The 22,009-nt window shown below is 40.8% G+C and overlaps 1 protein-coding gene across 2 annotated transcripts in view; it reads right to left on the minus strand.

The window, feature by feature from the left end:
• STRN (striatin) overlaps positions 1–22,009 on the minus strand; it is a 73,391-nt gene that overhangs the window by 38,286 nt on the left and 13,096 nt on the right. For both annotated transcript variants that reach the window (XM_084828332.1, XM_084828331.1), the window contains exons 2-5: positions 18,994–19,097; positions 11,670–11,743; positions 7,298–7,376; positions 4,248–4,415 (exon numbers count right to left, since the gene is read on the minus strand). In XM_084828332.1, the coding sequence (XP_084684458.1) occupies positions 4,248–4,415; positions 7,298–7,376; positions 11,670–11,743; positions 18,994–19,097 (425 nt within the window). The remainder of the gene's footprint in view (positions 1–4,247; positions 4,416–7,297; positions 7,377–11,669; positions 11,744–18,993; positions 19,098–22,009) is intronic.

Here is a 22,009-nt window from a genome sequence, read left to right on the forward strand (position 1 = left end):
AGCTACCATTTCTGAAAGCTATCCATATGTTGTTTTCATGCACATTATCAAGATATTAACGGGACTGACAGTGCAATCCTATGCATGTTTACTCAGGCATAAGCCCTACTGAGTTCAATAGAGCTTACTCCCAAGTAAATGTGTATAGGATTGCAGCCTAAGTATCTCAGAAATTGTAGGGAACACACATACAGAGCCAATTTATACATTCCTTTCTGTAGCTAACCAGCACCACAGTGCAGAAACATCACATGATCTTATTCATACATCTCTGAAAGTGTCTGTGTCTGGTGGCAAAACTGCCTGCCCTAAGGTATGCCTATCTAGCATGCACATATTCAACATAACATTTAAATGGAATCTATGCACATAGGATTCTACACACATAAATTTTAGGATTAAGAATAACTCAGATGTTGCCTACGTATGTTGAAAATGGAGTTCCAACAAATATTATGCCAATGTAAACATGAACAGGGCCCAGAGATGGGACAGGTACACATTGGACGATTCCATTTCCCCACAAAATGTAGATTTCACACACTTGCAGGTATGTGTGAATGGAGGACTTGAAGAAACAGCTATCACATAATACTGGTACGCCAGAATTGTATTGCAGAGGTTGTACTCACTGTGCCAAACAACTAGCCACAACTTATGAACGCATTCTGAATTCCCTTTTATACATGCTGCTCAAGAGATTATGCAAATTAACTTTGGAATACTAACAAAAGTGCTTTTAAATGCAGTTTATGTTTACTGCCTAAACAATCATGACTATTCCAACATCTACTGAATGACAATATTGAAAATCAGATCACACAATAAAATCCAGGAAACTGTCATAATGTATATCTTTTAAAAGAAATACAAATACCACATATACTACACATACTTACTGTATAAAGGGAGTAACTATTTTTTGTTACACAGAACAAGGTTTACTGCATCCCTTCTATATACCTATATTCCTTAGAACTCCTATCAATTGAAAAAGGATCTCGGGTCTATAGTTTATTTTCTCTGCAATTTGTTGTCTGATGAAGATTTGTGGGTGTGGGAAGGAGCAGAAACAGCACAATCCCTAAATCCTCAGGGAATTCATGGATGGAGAAAAAATAATCTGATAGAGCTAAAACATGTATTTATTTATTTATTTAAATTTATTAATCGCCCATCTGGCTGGTCACCCAGCCACTCTGGGCGATGTACAAGCATATAATAAAACAGTTTAAAACAATAAAATTCTACAGTAAAAACATTTTCTAAAATACCCTAACCCACCCCAAATGCCTGCCTGAACAACCACATTTTTAATGCGTGGTGGAAGCTCATTAAAGACGGGGCATGGTGGAGTTCCCTAGGGAGGGAGTTCCACAGAGTGGGGGCCACCACAGAAAAGGCCCTCTCCCTTGTCCCCACCAGTCTAGCTGTCCTGGCTGATGGGACAGAGAGAAGGCCATCCGAGGCTGATCTTGTTAAGCGGCCTGTCTGGTGTTGCTGGAGGCGCTCCTTAAGATACCTGTATTATTTCTGCTTTCTGGAATACAATCCAATTCGCCAGCTTAAGTCCTCATTGATACTGCCTTGATACAAGAAGCACTTAGATTTAGGCCTTCAATCCTAGCCTTGTGGATTTATGTTCCTATTTCAGATTTTTAAAAATAGTTTATAATTGTAAATAAGGTTGAGCCAAAATGGCACACAGATTTCATGAATGTTTTCATTCCCAACCTGCATGAAGTGCCTCCTTTTTGGCAATTTTTAAAAGAAAGATGTTATGAACAAAGTAAGACGTGTTTGCAACATGGCAATCTTCCTGGCATCCTCCCAGCATGAGAAAAATGCTTTCAGCCCACACTCTGAATTGGTTTTATTATGCTGTCACACAGTCAAATCTGTCTGCCACATGACACCATCAAAAAGGCCATTCAATGTAAGGCCAAGAAACATGATATTCACTTTGAACTGGCTTCACACTGCACTGCGGCAAAATCTGACTGGCTATGTGATGTTGCCACATTTACAACATGATCCTTGACTAGCTGGCATCACAGTCCCAAGAACAAGAAGCAGAAATAAGGAAAAGGGGCAGCAAAACCACAAATAAAGGCTTGGATCCAAAGAACACTAAGCAATTTTCCACTCACAGAAAGGGGCTTTCCTGTGTTCTCCTGCCTGTGCAACCCCCATGCCCATTTCTGAGCATTAGAGGATCCTTCAGAACAACATTTAATGTGACACAAGAAGCTTCAGGTATAGGGCAGGGAGGAGAATCGGCAGAAATCCAAAGCTCTTCCCTGGGATAGTAGAACTGTTGTCTGCTCACGCAAGTGTTTTGTTGTATACAAGCCTCAGGCTGCAAATAACTGATGTGAAAAAGGGAGTGATTAGGGCCCCCACATACAAACTTGACATGTCTAAAGTTTGGCCTGGAGAATATATGGCACAGCAAAAAGCAGGTTTTTAAAAAAAATCAATCTCAGCATTGCAAAAAGAGAGAGAGAGAGAGAAAGAAAGAGAAAGTGACATTATTATTGCAAAGTTCTTTCACAAGTCTGATATTGGAATACTTGTATCAACTCATCTGAAGCATGAAGCTCTTTGTATGGGATGCCAGTTTGAAGTTTAATTAGCTAGGAGACTTTTTCAGTTATGAAACCTATTTAAATGTTACAGTATTTTAATATGTGAGACAGTTAAAAGATATTTAACAAAGGTAGATTTTTTGAAAATTATCGCTTCAAAACATTGGCACTACAAAAATGAATGTGGATATTTATACAGTATAATCAGTACTAGTACTCTAAAGTATTATTTAAAGTTTTTTTATCTGTTTAATGGAAAAATAACTTTAAAAACTTAAACACACCTTAAACATATTGCCTGACAAGCAGACTGTTTACAGTGATACTTCTCCATTAAAGTCAATTTCTTTTCAAAGCAGACATTTTACATGTTTTCAGCTTTATTACTGCACATTTATACATTAGATATCAAACAATGCAGTCCCAAAAATATTTACTCAACTTGCAAGGGAAAAGTAACACTATTAAAATAAAGAAGCAGGGATTAAAATGAAAACTAACTGGTATGCCACACAATGCTACACCCAAACTGATGCGGCAGTTTCATTTGTCTGTTTTTCTTCTTCCAAAGATGTTAATGGCAAAACGCATCCTTTACATTCACAGCAAACACTGAAAATGCTCAATGTTAATACAAAGGTTAATTTTTAGTAATCCCTGCTGAGTTCGTTCATGCTGAGCTGTGGTACTTATCTTTTGTAAAAGCAGTATGCTGATCTGAAGAAGTGCAACATTTCTTTCATTAAATATTATGAAACATGTGTGAGTAGGATTATATCTGTCAAACTATCAAAATAATGTTTCCATTGATGGACTCGAAATCTTCCAGGATGCCTCCCAAGTCACATGATGCTCTTGAATGTAAAAGTTTTCACTGTGATCTGTACATTAGCAAATACATTGGCTTGCGTAAACAGTTCCATGGACAGAACAAATAACTCTTCTTTAAGGAAGCATTATGCCACCTTGTCATCACTTTGCGGAGCTAAATAGATAAAAGATTTGCTCTTAAAAAGATGTTTTCTTGTCCAGTGTTTTTTACACTTGCTGATTTATAACTACTCTGATAACAGTAAATAAAAGCACACACTCATCAATAGAGTTGTCCCAGAAGAAAAATAAAGGACTTTATAAATGTGGAGTCCCTGAATCCAGAGTTCTTCATACAAACTATTTTATTTTTTTCTCCCTCCAATTTCCAGCTGTATCCGTTCTAAAATAATCAGTAGACATTAACTACTAACTAGCATCATGGTAATGCCCTGAATTACTGTAATGACATTTTGAAAGCCGAGCAGCAACCATATTGCATCTCAGGTCATGACATTTCTTTCAAGACTTGCACAAGAAACAGACAAGTTAAAGACCCAACAAAGGTCCTAGCTGAGCTTGATAATTACAGTATCCTACTAGCGTACTTTAGTAAAGAACCCACCAATTTTGCTAAGCTATGCAAACCTAGAAATGTGAATTGTCAGTATAGCTTACAAGAAACAAAAGTGGGGAGAGAAGAGCCTATTTCTTATAAAAATTCAGGAAACACACACACTGTTCGAATGTCATATTGGTGTAGTATACCACACCACTGGAAACTTTAACTTATGTAGATTATTTTAAAAGTGTAATTTGCATTACTGGGATAAACCCAATAATACTTACCCAATCATCACTTTTTCTTTAAGCTCAGCATCTGTGCCATTCACCATTGATTCTTGGTTTTTGTCATTTTCCCTGTCTGGACCATCACCTGAGAGACCCAGCAAAGTTCGTACCCGTTTTGACTTCACGTCCAGTATCGTGTCAGTGTATCCCACCTCTTGCAGGTATCTGTATGAATAGAAACCATGCCAGTTGGTCAGAGATGTTACAGTCACTTGCTACAATACACCTAGAACTGATCAACATTTAAATGGGAAGAAGAATGTGGCTGTGTGCTGACACAAGAGGCTCACACAAATCATCTTGTACCAGCTGCAGTGGGGATCGTCTCTTGCAGTACCAGCCTCTACAGTCCCCAAGAAAAGAAAAGCGCTTTGCTATCTGCATATGCACAAATACGTTATTCATTATATTAGCCAAAAGGGAAAAAATCAGCCAAAACATTCTTTCATAAATCTAGTGAATTGCTTCCAGAGTTCCCGTGAGCAGAACTTTACTCACAGGGCACAACCTGTGGTGGAAGGAGGGAGGAAGATTTTTGGTGATTCCTCTGTTCCCCTGCAGAACTGCTCCTGAGGGTTGAGGGGCCCTCTGGAACAGTATGGGAAGTGGTGTGGCAGCATGCAAGGAAGAGGGGGAAATCAACAAAAATAGTCCCCTCTTCCTTTGTCCAGTGGAAGCCTCAAAGAAACCCTCTGGATAGAACCCGGTGACATATATGCAACTCTTTAGAGGAAATTTGCTAGGATCAAAGTCTTAAACTAGGCAATTTCATAAGAATTTCCATTGTGTCAGCTGCCCAGTCTACCACATTACATTCTCTTCCAGCTTCCTTTTTCAGCAGAACACTGTCTAATAAAATCTGCTTCACACAGATTAATACGGGGGCGGGGGGGAAATATGTGAAAGGTGTGCCTAACATAGGGTTGTATTCAATTAGCCCCTCCCCACCACAGAAGTGCTTCCGTCAGCAGAATAGGAAGGGGGCAACTCCCTCTCCTCCATGCAGCCCTCACATGCCCTCAAAATCTGCTCCAAAGGATCGGGGGACACTCTAGAGAAGTTGGGCTTGCTGCACAAGCAGAAGTCTGCTAGCATGATATTTGATTTCACCCTCGGTTACCACTGTTTTAAACTTTCCATTTCAATTGTTCATGATTTGACAAACCAAGCCAGAGTTAAGGGTAAGATCCAACGAGGCCCTACCACTGGCAACAAGCACTGCCGGTTCCCGGTGCACGCACAGCCCCTAGGCAATGTAGCACTTCCAGCTGCAAGCCCCCAAACAACCGAGAACACATGTTTCTGGAAGGGGCAGGTCACGCCTTCCAGAAACTGGCATTTCCAGTCTTTGGGGGGCTTGCCCCCGGAAGTCTACTTTGCTGCCACTGCTGGCAGGGCCAGCTGCACACGCACCAGAAACCAGGGGTGCTCACCACCACTGGTAGTGCCCCATTGGATCCTCCCTAAAATCTCCTATCCATTACGTTTGGTTTAACCTTCCTCCCCACTTTTAATTTTTCAGCAAAAATCTTTTAAATATTAATGCGATAATCACGAGGAGCAAATGCTTTTGCCTATTTGAATTCCTTCTGCCTGTCAATTCCAGCAAGATCAAGACTCCTGGGGGCTGTCTACACGAGTGATTTAGTTCAGAGTGAGAGTAGTTTGAGGTCCTTTGCAACACATGACGTTGTTGCCAATCCACTGCCAACCAGCAACTTCTGTCTTGAAAAGCAGCATTATCAGAAAGTCCTTTTGCTCCATTTTTTTTCATATAGTTAAAGCAGCTCCCAGGTGGTTCTGCTGCATTGTGCCCCAACCCTCCTCATTAAATCCTGGGTGTGACTCTGTGACCTGACAGTGACATGGTCAAGGTGTGGGGCCACCTCTTCCATCACCTCATTCACTCTTTTTCCCCATTAGCACTACTGTCCCCAGGGAGATTAACTAGAATAACTAGCCTGCTTTTCCAACTCATCAAAGTGCTAGAGTGCTCTTTTGAGCCTTCAGAATTGCACTGTACTTCCTTTTCAGCAGTGGGAATAACTAGACCCCATTTTCCAGCCTGTCCCCACTGAGACCCATGATTATGCACCTCCCTGATGCTTGTGTTACCCTGGCACTTCTCTGATGCTTATGTTACTTCGCTGTATCGAGGCCACGCGATCAGAGAATCTCTGACGCATGTATTACTTCGGAGCTTCTCTGATGCATGTATTACTTTGGAGCTTCTCCAATGCTTAAAAAGTGTGCATAAAGGGGAAGAGGTAGGGTGGGAGCTGTAACTCCCTGATAGTTTGCTGGAATGGGCTGAAACTGTATAGACAGGGTGCCCTTCCAAATGCTCTAGTGAATAATAGCAGGATTTAGTTTCTTCATGGAGAAGTGGGCATAAATGGGAAAAGGGGTAGGAACTATAACTCCCTGACTGGAAGTTATAGTTTGCTGGAATGGGGCAAAATTGCAGTGGTGGGGTGCTCTCATAAGGAGCCTTCAGCAGCTGTACTGGATAATTGTGGATTTTAGCTTCTTCATTCAAAAGTGAGCATCCCCCCGCCTCCCATTTCCCCCTATTCGGCAGTTATCTCTGTTCCTTTTCCTTTTTTATTTTTGCTTCGCACATTTGCGCAGTTTTGAATGTGCACATTTTCAGAGTTTCAAACAGGGAGCTTTCTCTCCTCTTTCCCTTGCCATTAAAAAAATGTGCATTAGCGCTTTATCGCAGTAGTAATCTACCGTGGTATTGAGGCAATCACTGACAGCAGAGAAGCCTGTCGTTGCCAACAGGGAGAAGTGGCCAGAACAGGAGAAAGGGGGTGGGAGCTGTAATTTTCTCACTGCTTACTGGAATGGGGTAAAGTTGCACTGGTGGGGTGCTCTCAGGGGAAGCCTTCAGAGGCTGTACTGGATAACTGGGATTTTAACATTTAGAGTTGCACTCTCTTTGGAACTAGTATTATGCAGAGAATGATCAGCCACAAAATAGTTTCCTAGGACAATGGGAACAAGCATAATAGGACAAGATTACAAACTTTTGGACAACTTACTGTCTGAGCAACTGTCTTCCTTGTTTCCATATTAGCTGACTATTTGGCTGTGACTGAACTTCAGTTTCATTCCCTTCATCTAAAAAATGAAAACAAGACAAAACCCAGTATAATAAAGACACAGTGAGGAGTTTTTCAGTTTTATCAAGTCTATCTTCTAGCAGTGACTATGTAATCATAACTGTCCTAATCACAGAGAAACACAGGTTGGAAAGGTGTAGAACACTGTACTAAAAACATAAAGTGCATTGGACATGAACACAGTTTTGGATCTCCTTTTGCTCAGAAAATTGTGTATTATACCATGTTTAAGAAAGAAAATTAAACAATTACATGTTTAATTATTTATATCTGAAGAGCGTACATTTAATTCCTATAATTCAGAGCAGAAAAAATAATATATTTTGGTAAGTTACACTTCAAGCATTGGTCTACATGCTCCATCTATTCAAAAATCTTCATTTAAGAAAAGAAAGCCTGTGTAAGGGATGCTTGCAGAAGAGGCTTTTATCATGCCTTCACCCTGCCTCATTCACGGAATGTTATGGGGGGTACAGATTATGTCATCTTCCTCTCGTAACTTTCCCATGTTTTCCCACTGCTTTGTCTTTTTTCTTACCACAGAAAATCCATTACCGAGAAAAAGACGGAAAAGCTGCACAATTATTTCCCATTGGTAGTGCTAGGAACCCTCTGTCTGAATGCATCCAAAGAAAGAAAAACTGGTTTGCACTACACTGGAAGAAGATGCAGGCGGGATAGAGAACGTTTTGAGTTAACAGCTGGATTCTATATTTTCAAAAAATGGCTGGTAATTTCTTGCCCCCAGTGATCCTATGTGCATGGAAACCATCACATCGCCCAGCAGAACCCAATTTGAATGTCTGCAAACCCTCCTCTTCCTCATCTTAAGACTGACTATGCAGACATCCTGACTAAAACATCCAGTCAGCCTTTCCTCACCCACCCACACCAACCTGCTTTTTGTAACACCTTGCCCGATTAAAAGATTTGGAGACCTTGAACGCTTGCACCTTTTATGTGACCTTTGATTTGGCCTAATAAAGGTATTACACTATATGAATTTTGGATTTTTTCTTATGACTGCCTTTGTTTTAGTATGATTTGCTTTTGGAAATTGTAGAGTTATGGATGATGTTCATCTCGAGGAATGGAGGATGTGCAGCTGCTAGTGATTTTCCTAAACAGAAGGTGCTACCCTAATAGGATAGGCTACTGTGTATTAAAAGCTGCTTGTTAAACAGTGTCCAGAATGGGTTAATAACGTAATAACGTAAGAACCATGAGGGCCATTGGGGCAGCCACTGGGTTACTTTTGGGGAAATCTGTGGCCAAGTTGGGCCTGTCCTACCTTGCAGGGTTGTTGGGGTGAAACCAGCAATCCTTCACAAACAGGTACAAAGATTAAAATAGGTAACAAGGTGAGAATGCCTAAGAATCCCGTTCTTAGGTCTGAGGAATCTAGAAGCAATAGCTCTGCTCTTATGTACGAACCTTTTGTTTTGCAAAGAAAAAGTGGGATGGAAGAAGAGATATAACAGACTTAGTACAGTTGAACATTTGGCACATTAGAAAAAAAATCCAAAATCTCTTCCCTCACTTTTGTTTAACACTCTGCTTGATCACTATTTTGAGACATTTTAGTTCGTCCTAATAAAGGTATTGCCCTACTATACATTTTCAAAAATATTAGTGATTAGTGACCCTATATGGTTCCGGCCCAGCCTATCTTAAGGAGCGCCTCCAGCAGCACCAGACAGGCCGCCGCTTAACAAGATCAGCCTCGGATGGCCTTCTCTCTGTCCCATCAGCCAGGACAGCTAGACTGGTGGGGACGAGGGAGAGGGCCTTTTCTGTAGTGGCCCCCACTCTGTGGAACTCCCTCCCTAGGGAACTCCGTCATGCCCCCTCTTTAATGAGCTTCCGTCGTGCATTAAAAACGTGGCTGTTCAGGCAGGCATTTGGGGTGGGTTAGGGTATTTTAGAAAATGTTTTTATTGTAGAATTTTATTGTTTTATTGTATGTTGTACATCGCCCAGAGTGGCTGGGTGACCAGCCAGATGGGCGATTAATAAATTAAATAATAAATAAATAAATAAACTCAAAATAAAACAGTTAAAACCAGGTCTATTAATTAATGACTGATGCCAGGTATTTTAATTAATGGCTTGCACCGGAAATAAGTTTCAGTAAATATCAGGGGTGGCCAAAGTTTCAGCCCTCCTGAGCCACAGACCACAACCTTGAAGAGTTCAAGAGCCACAAGACAGGAATAACTTTTAATCATGCATTAACTTCCTGCCTTTCCTAGGAAAGGCCTGCAGAGCATGGCGAGAAGGGAAAGGCCAAGAGAAGCTGCAGATTAGTTCCCCTGTCTGTTCTAGTATTCTGTGAAAAAAGAACAGGCCTTGGAAGGGACAGATTAACACATACTTTCCTAGGTGAGGCATACAAAAAATGGATAAAAGAAAAAGTGGGGAGGAGGCCCCACAGTCTGTGGATAACTCCTGGCAAGATGGCCATGGGTGCCTAAAAGGGGGCAGTATTGACAGACCTCTTGCCCTTCTCTAGGCCTTAGTAGCCCCTTCTCTTTCCTCTCTGCCACAGGTTTGTGTAATTCCTTTTTGGCTGAATCTGCTCTCTCCATGCTGTTAAACTACAGCAGAGTTCAGCAGCCAGTGACTCTCTCCTCCTTTTTACGTTGCTTACACCTCTTAGGCAACTGCTTGTGTCTGCTCCCCTCCATACGTCCTCAGCAGTCTCCTCCCCTTCTTTCTCTTGCATGCAAGATGCTTTCCCTTTGCCCTAAGAGGTGCCTGCAGCCAAAATAGCCGCAGAGGGTAGGGACTGTTCAGTCCACTGGGAGGATGCCAGGAATCACAAAATACATGGGCACATTTGTTAGCACAAGAGCCATAATTGAACTGTCAAAGAACTGTATCTTTGGTCACCCCTGGTATATATAATGGTAAACATGTCACACATAATGGCACATGACACATATATTTATAAGAAAACAGGATAAGACTCAGTTTCTACGTAAGCCTGAAAACTCTCAAGTGTAAAATTTGCTATGTCTTTTTAGCATCTGCCCATGATAGAGACAACACAATGTTCAATTAAACAGGAGACACTTTTCAGAGAATATTTCAAGCAGCATTTGAATAAAACTGAAGGATCACCTCAGTTATTCTTTCTACCAGTTAAGTTCCAAAGCATAGTGGATGAAAGTGCAGAAAATGAGTCCTTCTTTCAAGTGTTGTTTGCTAATAAAAGCAAGAGGAATTACAGCTGCTCTTATCCTCAATGACTCAAGAGATCACTAAGGGCCAAATCAGGCATGATGCTAAAAATATAATCAGAAAGCATTTAAAAAAATTTAACGGCAGGGGCAGGGGGACAGACTAGATTTTCATCAAACTTGAGCACAAATGTTTTTAGTTGAGATGACAGCTCAGAAGAGAAGGGTTAAATCTGCCCCCCCCATACATACTGCAGTTCCAATGAAAAGCAGCCCTGCACCTATGAATTAAAACACACACACAGAGAGAAATGCTTTCTAATAGCACGTTTAGTGTCACATATAATCTGGTCCCAAGAAAATTATCCATCCGCTCGTTCAATCATTCATGTATCTCCAAAGGAGGCAGAGCTCTTTTCACAGAGCTACAATACACAGAAAAAACCTTTTCCAGTCCCATATTGCTTTTATGTTTTATTGGTAGTTTCCCAACAAAGGCTTTTCTAGATATTTATTAAGCATTAAAGAACAAACAATTTCCCTAGAAAAATCCATGTAAACTCCAGATTTTTAACAGATTTTATTCCAGATACATTGAATTTATGTTTTTTTCTGGGTGTCTACAGTGAGCACTGAGAAGCAACCTACATACCAATTCAACAATGTAACTACTTATTAAGTATTTTTATGTTGTAAAATGCAAAGTCAGTTTGGACAACACCAGTAACCAGGATTTAGAAGCTCCACAAGATTGAGTGTGTATCCTCTCCCCTCTGGCAATCAAATTCCCCCAACCTTCTATACCTGGATACCGCCAGTGTTGTCTGTGCTGGATACAACCTCAATTAAAACTGGGTTCTCAAAAGTGAGCTTGGGAGCCCACCAAGTTTCATTTTACGCCAAGTGGACTACAGCCAGAGGTTAATGTTATTAGGTAGACTGAAGGGGGGAGCGGGATGATGACAAAGCAGAGTATGAAAAATCCTATTACTCACTCCTGATCCCTCAGCCCTGGTACCTATTACATCCATATTGGCCTGGGCAGCACTCTTTCCAAATTGTTTTCTGCCCAGTCTTAATTGATTTCCTCCATACAAATCAATTCTTACCAGAATCATAGTTTGGGGGCTTCATATCTCCCTGATTCAGCTCTGTGCCATATTTTAACTTGTGGTATTTCGCTCTAAAAAAGAAACAGGAAATGAATTAGTGTGTGAAAATGCCTCTCTTTGGAGAAGACCATGAAACTATTTTGTCTTCACTCTTTTACACCGTAACAAAAGCAAAAAAAAAAGTATATCTCCTTGAAATTCTCTCCCTAAATCACGCTTTTTTAAAGTTCAGAAATACTATAATCCATTTTATCACTATTTGTCAGTTAGATATACTTGATATATATGAATTACCAACAATGGACAAATCAATCTCACAAGGCCTGTTCCTACAAAAGGACCAGTTTGGTTGCCAAACCTGCAGTCTAAAGACCTGGAAAATCCAATCCAGCTGTGCTTAGCAAGTCTGCCAAACATGCACAGAAAAACTAGGAGTTACTGCCAGACCAAGAGACATAAACAAGCAACACTGCCAGGAAAAGCACCAAGACAGAATCTCTGTCATGGAGAAGGCTCTGACCATAAACATAACTCAAAAGACTTACATAAGAATAAGTTATTTATTTTAAAAGTATAATCCTTTAGATAAGAGGCACTGGGAGCATACTTGAAATATAAAAGATGGGTATCCATTAAGGGATATAATGACATGGTGGGCCAGTTCACATGATCAAAACAAGCCACAGTGGCTTCTTTAAATCATGGCACATGTCAGGCAGCATGGGGCACGATTTCCATAATCACTGCCTGGGCACGGCTTGTTGTATCCTTGTCGAGCCATCCTTGTCGAGGTTTCTCTAAGAGATAAAGACCTGATTCACACAATCAAAATAAGTCACCCAGCACGTGCTAGGCAGAATTTCCATAACAACTGCCCGGGCATGACTTGTCGTGTCATCCAAACCCAGGTGGCATGGCTTGTTGGAGGGGGAAACAACCCTCCAATAACCCATGGGCTGTTGCAGGATTATTGGAGGGTTGTTCCCCCTTCCAACAAGCCATGCCATCTGGATTTGGATGACACGACAAGTCATGCCCGGGCAGTTATTATGGAAATTCTGCCCAGCACGTGCTGGGTGACTTATTTTGATTGTGTGAATCAGGTCTTTATCTCTTAGAGAAACCTCGACAAGGATGGCTTTGACATATATACAAGCAGATACTGCAACTTTGTGGATGTTAAAGAAACTACAGCATAATTAATTTAGAACCTACTGCATTATGCAAGTGGTTCTATCCCATCATCTGTTGCCCTTTAGCTTCTTTTGTATATCAAAAACGCAATAAAATATTGCATTGAATTAATTAGTTATGGATAGGATCCTTCTTTCTTTTTCTTTTTAAAATTTAATTAATTTTCCAAATGCAAAGACAAAAAAAAAATGCTTTCTAAGAATGGAAGGGCTCCTTCTGTTTATGAAAGGAACTGAGATCGAGCAGAGCTCCCTCTGGTGAAAAAAAAAGGGAGGGCTTTTTTTTTTGCCAATTCTCCCTTTAGTCTCCATGCCACCTCTCACACTTCTCTCAGGGTCTCCACAGCAGCTTTTCAGGAAGAATAAGGAGTTGCAGGGGAAGGAAAAATCAGCAAAGATGGCCACCCCCACACCTTTTCCTCCAGCACTAGCATCCCATGGGTGGAATTCCACTCATGGGAACTCTGGATCCAACCCAACTCAGTTTTATTATCTAACCCAATTGCATTGTTAACAAGGCCCACAATACAGGGCCAGAATCCAAAGAGCCATTGAACTAGTTCTGTGCTCCCAAGAATACTGAACTTTCAATGGAGCTTGAAATTGAGGGGAATTACAGAAGCAGTTTGCAACAGCTTCAGGATTTGCTGCTTAAAGTCAATATTCCCATTCAATTATCTCAAATTCGTAGGCTCACCTGAAGTAGTTCTTTGGATCCCAGCCTATATGTAGACTATAAAAAATATTTATCTTCTGCTGCTGACTGTGTCCTTCATGCATCTTCAATATATTGAGTAAAAGCAGTGACCACAAATGCCTTAATATGAACTGGAAATCTTGCGCGCACACTTGGGCAAGTAAGATTCCTGCTTGGGAACACCTGAACGTATATCAGATTGTTTATCTATTACAGAGGCGATGCCCGCTTCAATCCTGAGGTCCCTATTGAATAGCAGTTTATTTTAATAGAATTAGGGCTATAAATAATAAACTAAAATCAAGCTAAGCTGTGTTGAGCACTCAGAGTTTGGGGATCAAATTATTACATTGCACAGAGAATGGAACAGCAATGTCAAGGCTGTTATTTTTCTTATTTGCTGCAACTGAAAGCCTTCTGCAACATGAAGTCATCTAACAATCACGTGACATGCATACACTGAGAGCCAGTTATGATAGAGCGTGCTGGGAGATCAGGCTTCAGATCTCTATTCAGCCATAAAGCTCAGTCGGTGGCCTTGGCTGACTAACTTTCTCTCAGTGTGACAGGGCTGAGGCAAGGGAAAGTGAGAAAAGCCCGTCTGTGGAAGCCCTGAGCTCCTTGGAGAAAGGATGGGATACAAAGAGCAATAAATAAATAAACAGGACTATCAGCTGATTTGACAGACCTATTACCAGCTAAGTACTGTTAGCTGATTAATCATCTACCTTTTAACTGATTAATTCTGTAAAAAATGTCAGTCTGTATACTATCAACATCTCAGTAGAGATGTCCTTTGAATTTAACAAACAATAGTCACCCACCATTGTTAGAAGGCAAGAGCCATGTTTATATTTCCATTCCCCATTACAGCCACACACCAGAAACAAACAGCCTCAAAAAAACTGAAGTGTCTTAATTTGCAGCACCATCAATTAATATCTGCTCTCATTAATTACAACTTATTAAAACAATTAAGCCACTAAAGCTTTGGATGGTAAATCTGCTGATGAAATCCGTTAAAGTATGCAGCCCTCATAAACAGATACTAAGCTAATAGTAAACAAATAATCTTTGGTGCTAAATTAAAATTGTAAAAGTATTCATTCCACAATCTGAAAGTACTGGAAGTGCTGTTACACTTCTAAAAAAAGTGCCTCAAGCACAGACTTGTTTTTAACTACAAGTCCTATTCAATGTAAATAACTGAATGGTCCAAGAAGCAAAATGAAGGATGCATGAACAGTTACTCTGGTATATCTTGTTTATATGAGATAGATTTTGAATAGTAATATTAATTTCTTCTTAATTATTCTTATATAATTTTGGATCATTGTGTCTCCTTGCTTTTCTCTCCAATTGTAGTATTTCTTAGGGCTGCCCTACCCACGGTTTCTTATATGGATATTGCTTTCATGTAGGAAAACTGTGTACACATGTAACAAATATATATTTCACTTAAATCTTAAGTGTAGGAAGTAGGAATACTGGCTCTGATCCAGCCAGAGTTACAGCCTGAAATCAGTGGGCTTAAGCATAAGCAACTGTGAAAAGATTCAGACTGTTCGCTGTGATGAAGGTTGCTGAACTGAAATCAGTGGAATTTACTTCCCAGTAAAAATTAATAGGATTGGTCTGCACATCTCATTGGAAGTTAGTCATACCTAATTTAAATCCCATTGCAATTAGTAGGATTTAATCACAACCAGCTAGCTAGATCAGAGGCTGTGAAGTAATCCTTAGTGTCCTCATGTAGGTTCATCATCAGACTTTTTTCTTAATTGGCCTAGATTTTACTATGTCACCACTGGAAAAAGGGAATGTAGGTTCCAGGAAGGACGTTAGATAATTTTTCTGATTATTTCCCACATTACACTTCATATATCCTGACAGCTTGATTGTGCCTTTAGGCCTTTCCTGGATGAAAAGCCTTTTAAAATTATAATTTAATTACAGCACAGGTCTTCTCTCAACTAAACACAGTTCAGCTATGTCAGCAATGAGCAGCTCAGATTACATTATACAGAAGTTCAAATGATTTGTCCCAACGTAGACTGTGCATCTGTCAATAGCGTTTTATCAACAAGTGCAATGGTCAGCTGATGTTGGCTTTTTAAAAAGGCACATTTGTTAATTTTCCCATTTCCACCTAAACTTTTCAAAACTTTAGAACCTCGTGTGGCGCAAAGTGGTAGGCAGCAGTATTGCAACCAAAACTCTCCCCAAGACCTGAGTTCAATCCCAGCGGAAGCTGGGTCTCGGGTAGCTGTCTCAGGTCGACTCAGCCTTCCATCCTTCTGAGGTCAGTAAAATGAGTACCCAGCTTGCTGGGAGAAAGGTAGTCACGACTGGGGAAGGCAAGGGTGAACCACCCTGCTATAGTCTGCCATGAAAATGCCAGCGTAAGCAGCGTCCCTCTAGGGGTCAGTTGTCAAGGGCTCCTTGGAGGGCTCTCTCAGTCTAATCCAGTAGCTAAGTCCAGACACAGACAAAGGGATTCCTTTCAAAGCTTTATTCTTCTTTTACAACTTAACAACTATACCGTTTGCAACTAGATCTGAGCAGCACAGTACCTATGCCCTAAGTTGGAACAGTTGGTCCCCGTTTGAAAGGGAATTACTGGCAGACCCCTGAACTTAAGGACTAGGGAGAGTCCCTCCCCTTTTCCCTTGGAGCCTCTGGGCGCAGCCGTTGTTTGCGCGCCAACCTGGCACTTCGCCTCCTTTCCGCGCCCTCCATCTGGCGCCGCTCTCTGCGTCTGCGTCGCACATCCACCAAGTCTGCTATCTGTGCTTGGTCACTCCCTGGACTGCTAACTAAACTAGGAATGCTGGTGGGAGGAATCTCTGTCAGCTGTTGGTCCTGGGAAAGAGGAGCGCGCTCCTCTCCCAGGAGAAACTGCTCTTCCTCAGAATCAGAACTACTCTGGGATTCTATGGGCTCAGTGTCCACCCTGACATCAGTAATGACCCGGTGCTTGCAAAGGAGGAACCTTTCCTTTCCTTTCAAAACTTTATTGCAGATTTTAGGACACTTAAATTATTCTCAATAGTTGATATTGTAGCAATTAAAGCTATAACTGAATGGTTCCTTACATACGGATTAGGAGTGTTATTCCGTGCGCTGTGGATACAGTTAGCGAGCAAGAGGCAGTCTGTGGCAAACCGGTTTTGTGGGATAGGTTCCAGCTTCTTCCTTCTGATGAAGTGGACAAGGTGCTTTCATCTGTAAGGCCGACCACCTGCTTACCTGATCCTTGCCCATCTTGGATCATTATGAGCTGCAGAGAGAGGCTGGGTGAGGGGATCAGGGTGGTGGTAAATGCCTCCCTTGAGGAGGGAGTGATGCCATCAGCTCTCAAGGAAGCAATGATAAGACCGCTCTTTAAAAAGCTCTCCTTGGATCCCCAAGTTCTGAACAACTTTCGCCCAGTCCCAAATCTGCCATTTTGGGGCAAGGTGATTGAGCAGGTGGCGGCAAAGTAGTTGAAGGCACACTTGGAAGAAGCCAATTATCTAGATCCATTTCAGTCGGGCTTCAGGCCTGGACATGGGACAGAAACGGCCTTGGTCGCCTTGGTGGATGATATGAGGAGGGCTCTGGATAGGGGCGAATGCTCCTTCCTTGTTCTCCTCGACCTCTCAGCAGCTTTTGATACCGTTGACGGTATCCTCCTGGACCGCCTGGAGGGGTTGGGCATTGGAGACCCCGTATTACGGTGGTTCCGGTCCTTCCTCTCCGGCAGGTACCAGGGGGTAGCGCTGGGAGAGGAGGTTTCGGACCCATGGCCGCTCACTTGTGGGGTGCCACAGGGTTCCATCCTCTCCCCAATGCTATTTAACATCTATGTGAAGCTGCTGGGGGCTATCATCGGGAGGTTTGGGGTGCGGTGTCATCGATATGTGGATCACATGCAGGTCTACCTCTCGTTCAAATCTCGCTCTACATGGGGTTACCCTTGAAGATGGTTCGGAAGCTGCAGCTGGTACAGAACGCGGCGGCTCGCCTGATTAAAAGGCAGTCACCGGCAAGATCACATCACTCCAGTGCTGAAGGAGTTACACTTGTTACCAGTTGTTTTCTGGGCCAAATTCAAGGTGTTGGTTTTGACCTTTAAAACCCTATATGGTTCTGGCCCAGCCTATCTTAAGGTGCGCCTCCAGCAACACCAAATGGTTCTTGGTCAACAACATCAGCCTCAGATGGCCATCCCTCTGTCCCATCAGCCAGGACAGCTAGACTGGTGAGGACAAGGGAGAGAGCCTTCTCTGTGGTGGCTGCACTCTGTGGAACTCCCTCCTGAGGGAACCCCGCCTTGCCCCCACTTTAATGTGCTTCCACCACGCATGAAAAATGTGGTTGTTCAGGCATGCATTTGGGGTGGGTTAGGGTATTTTTAGAAATATGTTTTTAATGTAGAATTTTATTTTTTAAAACGGTTTCTATTATTGTACGTCACCCAGAGTGGCTGGGTGACCAGCCAGATGGGCGATTAATAAATTTAATAAATAAATAAAATACTGCATCTGTATATTTATCATTTTCAGACTGACCATTCAGTTCACCCTTTACTTATCTATGGATATAGTTTGCCAGAAGCTTTTAAAATAACTCGATAGATAACATCTCTATCTCAAATCAGGCTGGATTTAAACCTGGCCTCAAGTAGGGGCAATATTATAGTCCGGATTAGAGATGTAAAATTTATGGAAGCCATGGGGAAAAAAAACTGATTTTTCACTCTCTCTGGGAAATGGAAATGTTTGGGGGAAATCAAAAATATGCAGTACATCTTTTTAGCACCCTTTATCCAATCGAAAGTCACTTTGTTACTTTATACATAAGACATCTTCTAATTTCTAGTTTGGTTTGCTCATAAAATTATCGTATTTAGTATATTAAGTTTAAAACTATAGTTTATTCAGACAATCATTACAAAGAATTTATTGAATTCGCTTTTAAATGTTTTTAATTTTTGTTACAAATGTAAAAAATCTAAAAATGGAAGGTTTGCCTGGATAGAGACATTTTATTCACCATTCTAAAACAGAACATTTCATAATCCTAGATTTTTTTTATTTTTTTCCGGAAAAACAAAAAAAGGCTTTGAAAAAACTGTTTTTTCCCTGAATTTTCCAGTTTTTTCCCCGAGGCCTTCACATCTCTAGACTGGATACCTTTCTATGCATTACCATCTATAAATTAATTATGGTTGGGAGTGGTTGTAAATACATAGCTTCTGCTGACTGGTTAGGAGAAAATCAGCAGCTAGTTAAAGGCTATTTCATATTTTTCTAGGTGGGTGGGTGGGTGGGGGAGGAGGGAAAAATAAGGATCAGAGAGTCAATGTTGCCCCTTCAAGGCAGATAAGCAGCACCTACATGTGCAGTTAACAATTTAAGATATAGATAACTGTCATAAAGCAGAGTACCTTTCTTGTTTAAGAGCATATTCCAGCATTTTTATTCTCCGCACTAGATCCTTCTTCAAATTTTCTTGACCCTTTCTTTCCCCTTGAAGGAACGCAATTTGGGCCTGAAAGAGACAACAACTTTACACAGAAATATTTAAAGAAAATCAACGTGCTTCCCTACAATAGTACTATGACACAGTTCTTCATAGATAATATTTTAAATAAAAAGCCAAGTCCCTGAGGCAAGGCAGGACTGAAATGTAAGTGATTATTCAACATTCTGCACTGCAACACAGTTAAAAGGTATGCCCACCTGTATCCCATCAAGTAATAGTATTCTTGCAAGAGTTACAAAGGTCAGAATCCATTGCTGCCCTTGCACGCGTGGCCAGCCCCACTGATTCTTGTCCGCACGCAGCCAGCCCCTACGTTTCCAGCCCACATACAGCCCCTACTGCTTGCAGAACGGCGACGTAGTGCTTTCAGGGACAAGCTCCGAAACAAGCGTAAACTCTCGTTTCCAGGAAGGGCAGGTTCATGGACCACAATCAGTGGGGCTGGCCACTCACGCAAGGGCAGCACTGGATTTCTGCCCAAAGGGATAAGCTGTGCACACACCTTTCACGCTGCAGATCTCATATTGTCAAAACACATCCACATCCAGATATACTGGTGAACGTCTCTGTATTAGGAAAATACTTTCTATATAGAAAAAAGAGTTGAAGAAGTTTGATGGCACTAAAAACCTAAGTAGCAGGAGTTAATACTTTACTATTCTTAAGAGGAAAGGAAATGAGGATTAACGTTATTGTTTTCACTGTACACTGGGAGGAAAAGTCTAGTGTATAATATTGACTGATTCCATCACATGTAGTGGCGGGATAATGCACAGTGTTTCACATGTGGCTTTTATAACTATATTCATTGACTGTTATAGAATCGAACCAGAAAAAGCCCACAAAGTGAGGAATCTATACAGAATAAAACTCAAACTGCCACAAATGTGCAGATATGCACATTTTCTTCACATATTATATAGTTACACATTTGGAAACTGAGCATGACTTGGAGCATCCCTAAATGTCTGTTAGTAAAATGTACATTAGATCAATAACTGTAATAAGGAATTGAACAAATAACTGTGCTGTAAAACTTAACAGAGAGGATTAAAAATACAATTTCTACCCATGGCTTCAAAATTTCAGGAATTTTACAGCTCTAGTCTTACATAAAAATCTTCTTCTTGTATAGTTTTTAGAAATTATTTTTGGGGAGTAAAGGCTCAGTAGTATTATAGGAACACTTTGTCATAAACATTTTATTCATCATTCTAAAAGAAAATAATTCATAATACACAACTGTTCGATTTTTCAAAATTTTCAGAAAAAAACCAAAAAGGGTTTTTTTCTCATATATTTTTCCTGGGCCTTCACAAATATCAAGGCCCAAGATATTTTGCTGCCTGAGGTGAAGTACAGGGTAATGCCCACCTCCAATTCCATGTACAGAAGCCAACCAGACTGGCAGGTGAACCTTGCTTCAACGCTGCCAATGGGACAGCATCCTCCATTACTCCTGACGGCAGCAGGCTAGCTTAGGGGGTGCAAAGCTCTGTTCTTCAACACCTTGCTGCCACTGCCTGCCTTCCAGCATCTTCCACCTGAGGCGACTGTCATTTGCTTAATGTTAGGGCCAGCCCTGACCATCTTCACCTTTCTGTGCCCTGGAATTAGTTTCTCTTCAGTGTAGTTTTTAAAAAAAACACCCTGAAAAGAACATATGATAAAGTCCACTGGGTCATATCTTTCATAAATGTGGGTTATTCCACCTATGTTTCTTTAAAAAAAAATGTTGAGCCTTGGCATTCACTGTCTATGGAATACACTGTCACAGGTTTTAATAAAACACCCAATTGTTAGGGAATGTTGACTCAGCTATAAAACCTTTAACCACTACTACCAAAATAAACCCTCTATACCTTAAAAAAAAAAAAAAAAAAAACCTCAGTAACTGGTTCCTATGGTATAGACATGGAATTGACAGCACCACCAGAGACAACATGTCAAACTGAACAAAAGTTAAGATGTTTATTAAGAAGCATTTACAAAAGAGAATAAAATGTCACTCTTCAAGTAAAAGCTTGAGATTACTTAAAGGTACTTAAAATATGCCTAGTTACCACTCCGAACAGGTGCGAGAGCATTCCCCACCTAAATAAGTTCTCAAGAGCTTTCCCTTCAGATCAGATATCCCTAAACTCCACCCCAACCAATTCCTCACAAACAGAAACAGATACAAGACACTAGTATTCCTCTGCCTCCAGTTCTTCCTGCTTCTTCCAGCTTCTAAGATAATTCCAATATTTGCTGGACTACTTCCTGAAGTTCTCTCTAGTCAGATATAAAATAAGAACCTGCAATGTATTAAATGTGACTTGGTTTGCCCATAAAATTATCATGTTTGGTACACTACATGTATACGTATAGGTTATTCAGACAATAATTACAAGTTTACTTTTAAACATTTTTAACTTCAATTTAGTTTTACATTTCATTTATTATTACATTTATAACATGCTTTTTTTCCTCTTGCAAGAAACCGAAGGCAGCTCATGTGGTTCTCCTCCTCTCCACCTTATTCTCTCAACAACCCTGCAAAGTAGGTTAGGCTGAGTGATTGGCCCAGAGTTACCTAGTGAGCTTCATGGTTGAGTGGGGACTAGAACCTGGATCTCCTGAATCCCAGTTCAACACTCTGACCACTACATCACAATAGCTCATTAAAATTATTAATGGTAATTTTATGAGCAAACCAAGTTATACATAAAAATATTATATTCCTGAAGTAATGAGGTGAATTTAGGTCTGTAAAGATATAAAAAAAGAAGTACTGTATATTTTTTTAATTTTCCCCCAAATTTCTATTTGTTCAGGAAAAAAGCAGGGAGCGGGAATGGGTTTTTTCCATGACGTCAACATTTCTGGACATTTTACATCTCTATTTGGACCAGCCTTGAAGATGGTATTATTCAGTC

The sequence above is a fragment of the Heloderma suspectum genome, chromosome 1, assembly GCF_057233095.1.
Source record: "Heloderma suspectum isolate Gila_16-S chromosome 1, 16-S_ref, whole genome shotgun sequence".
Taxonomy (NCBI): Eukaryota; Metazoa; Chordata; class Lepidosauria; order Squamata; family Helodermatidae; genus Heloderma; species Heloderma suspectum.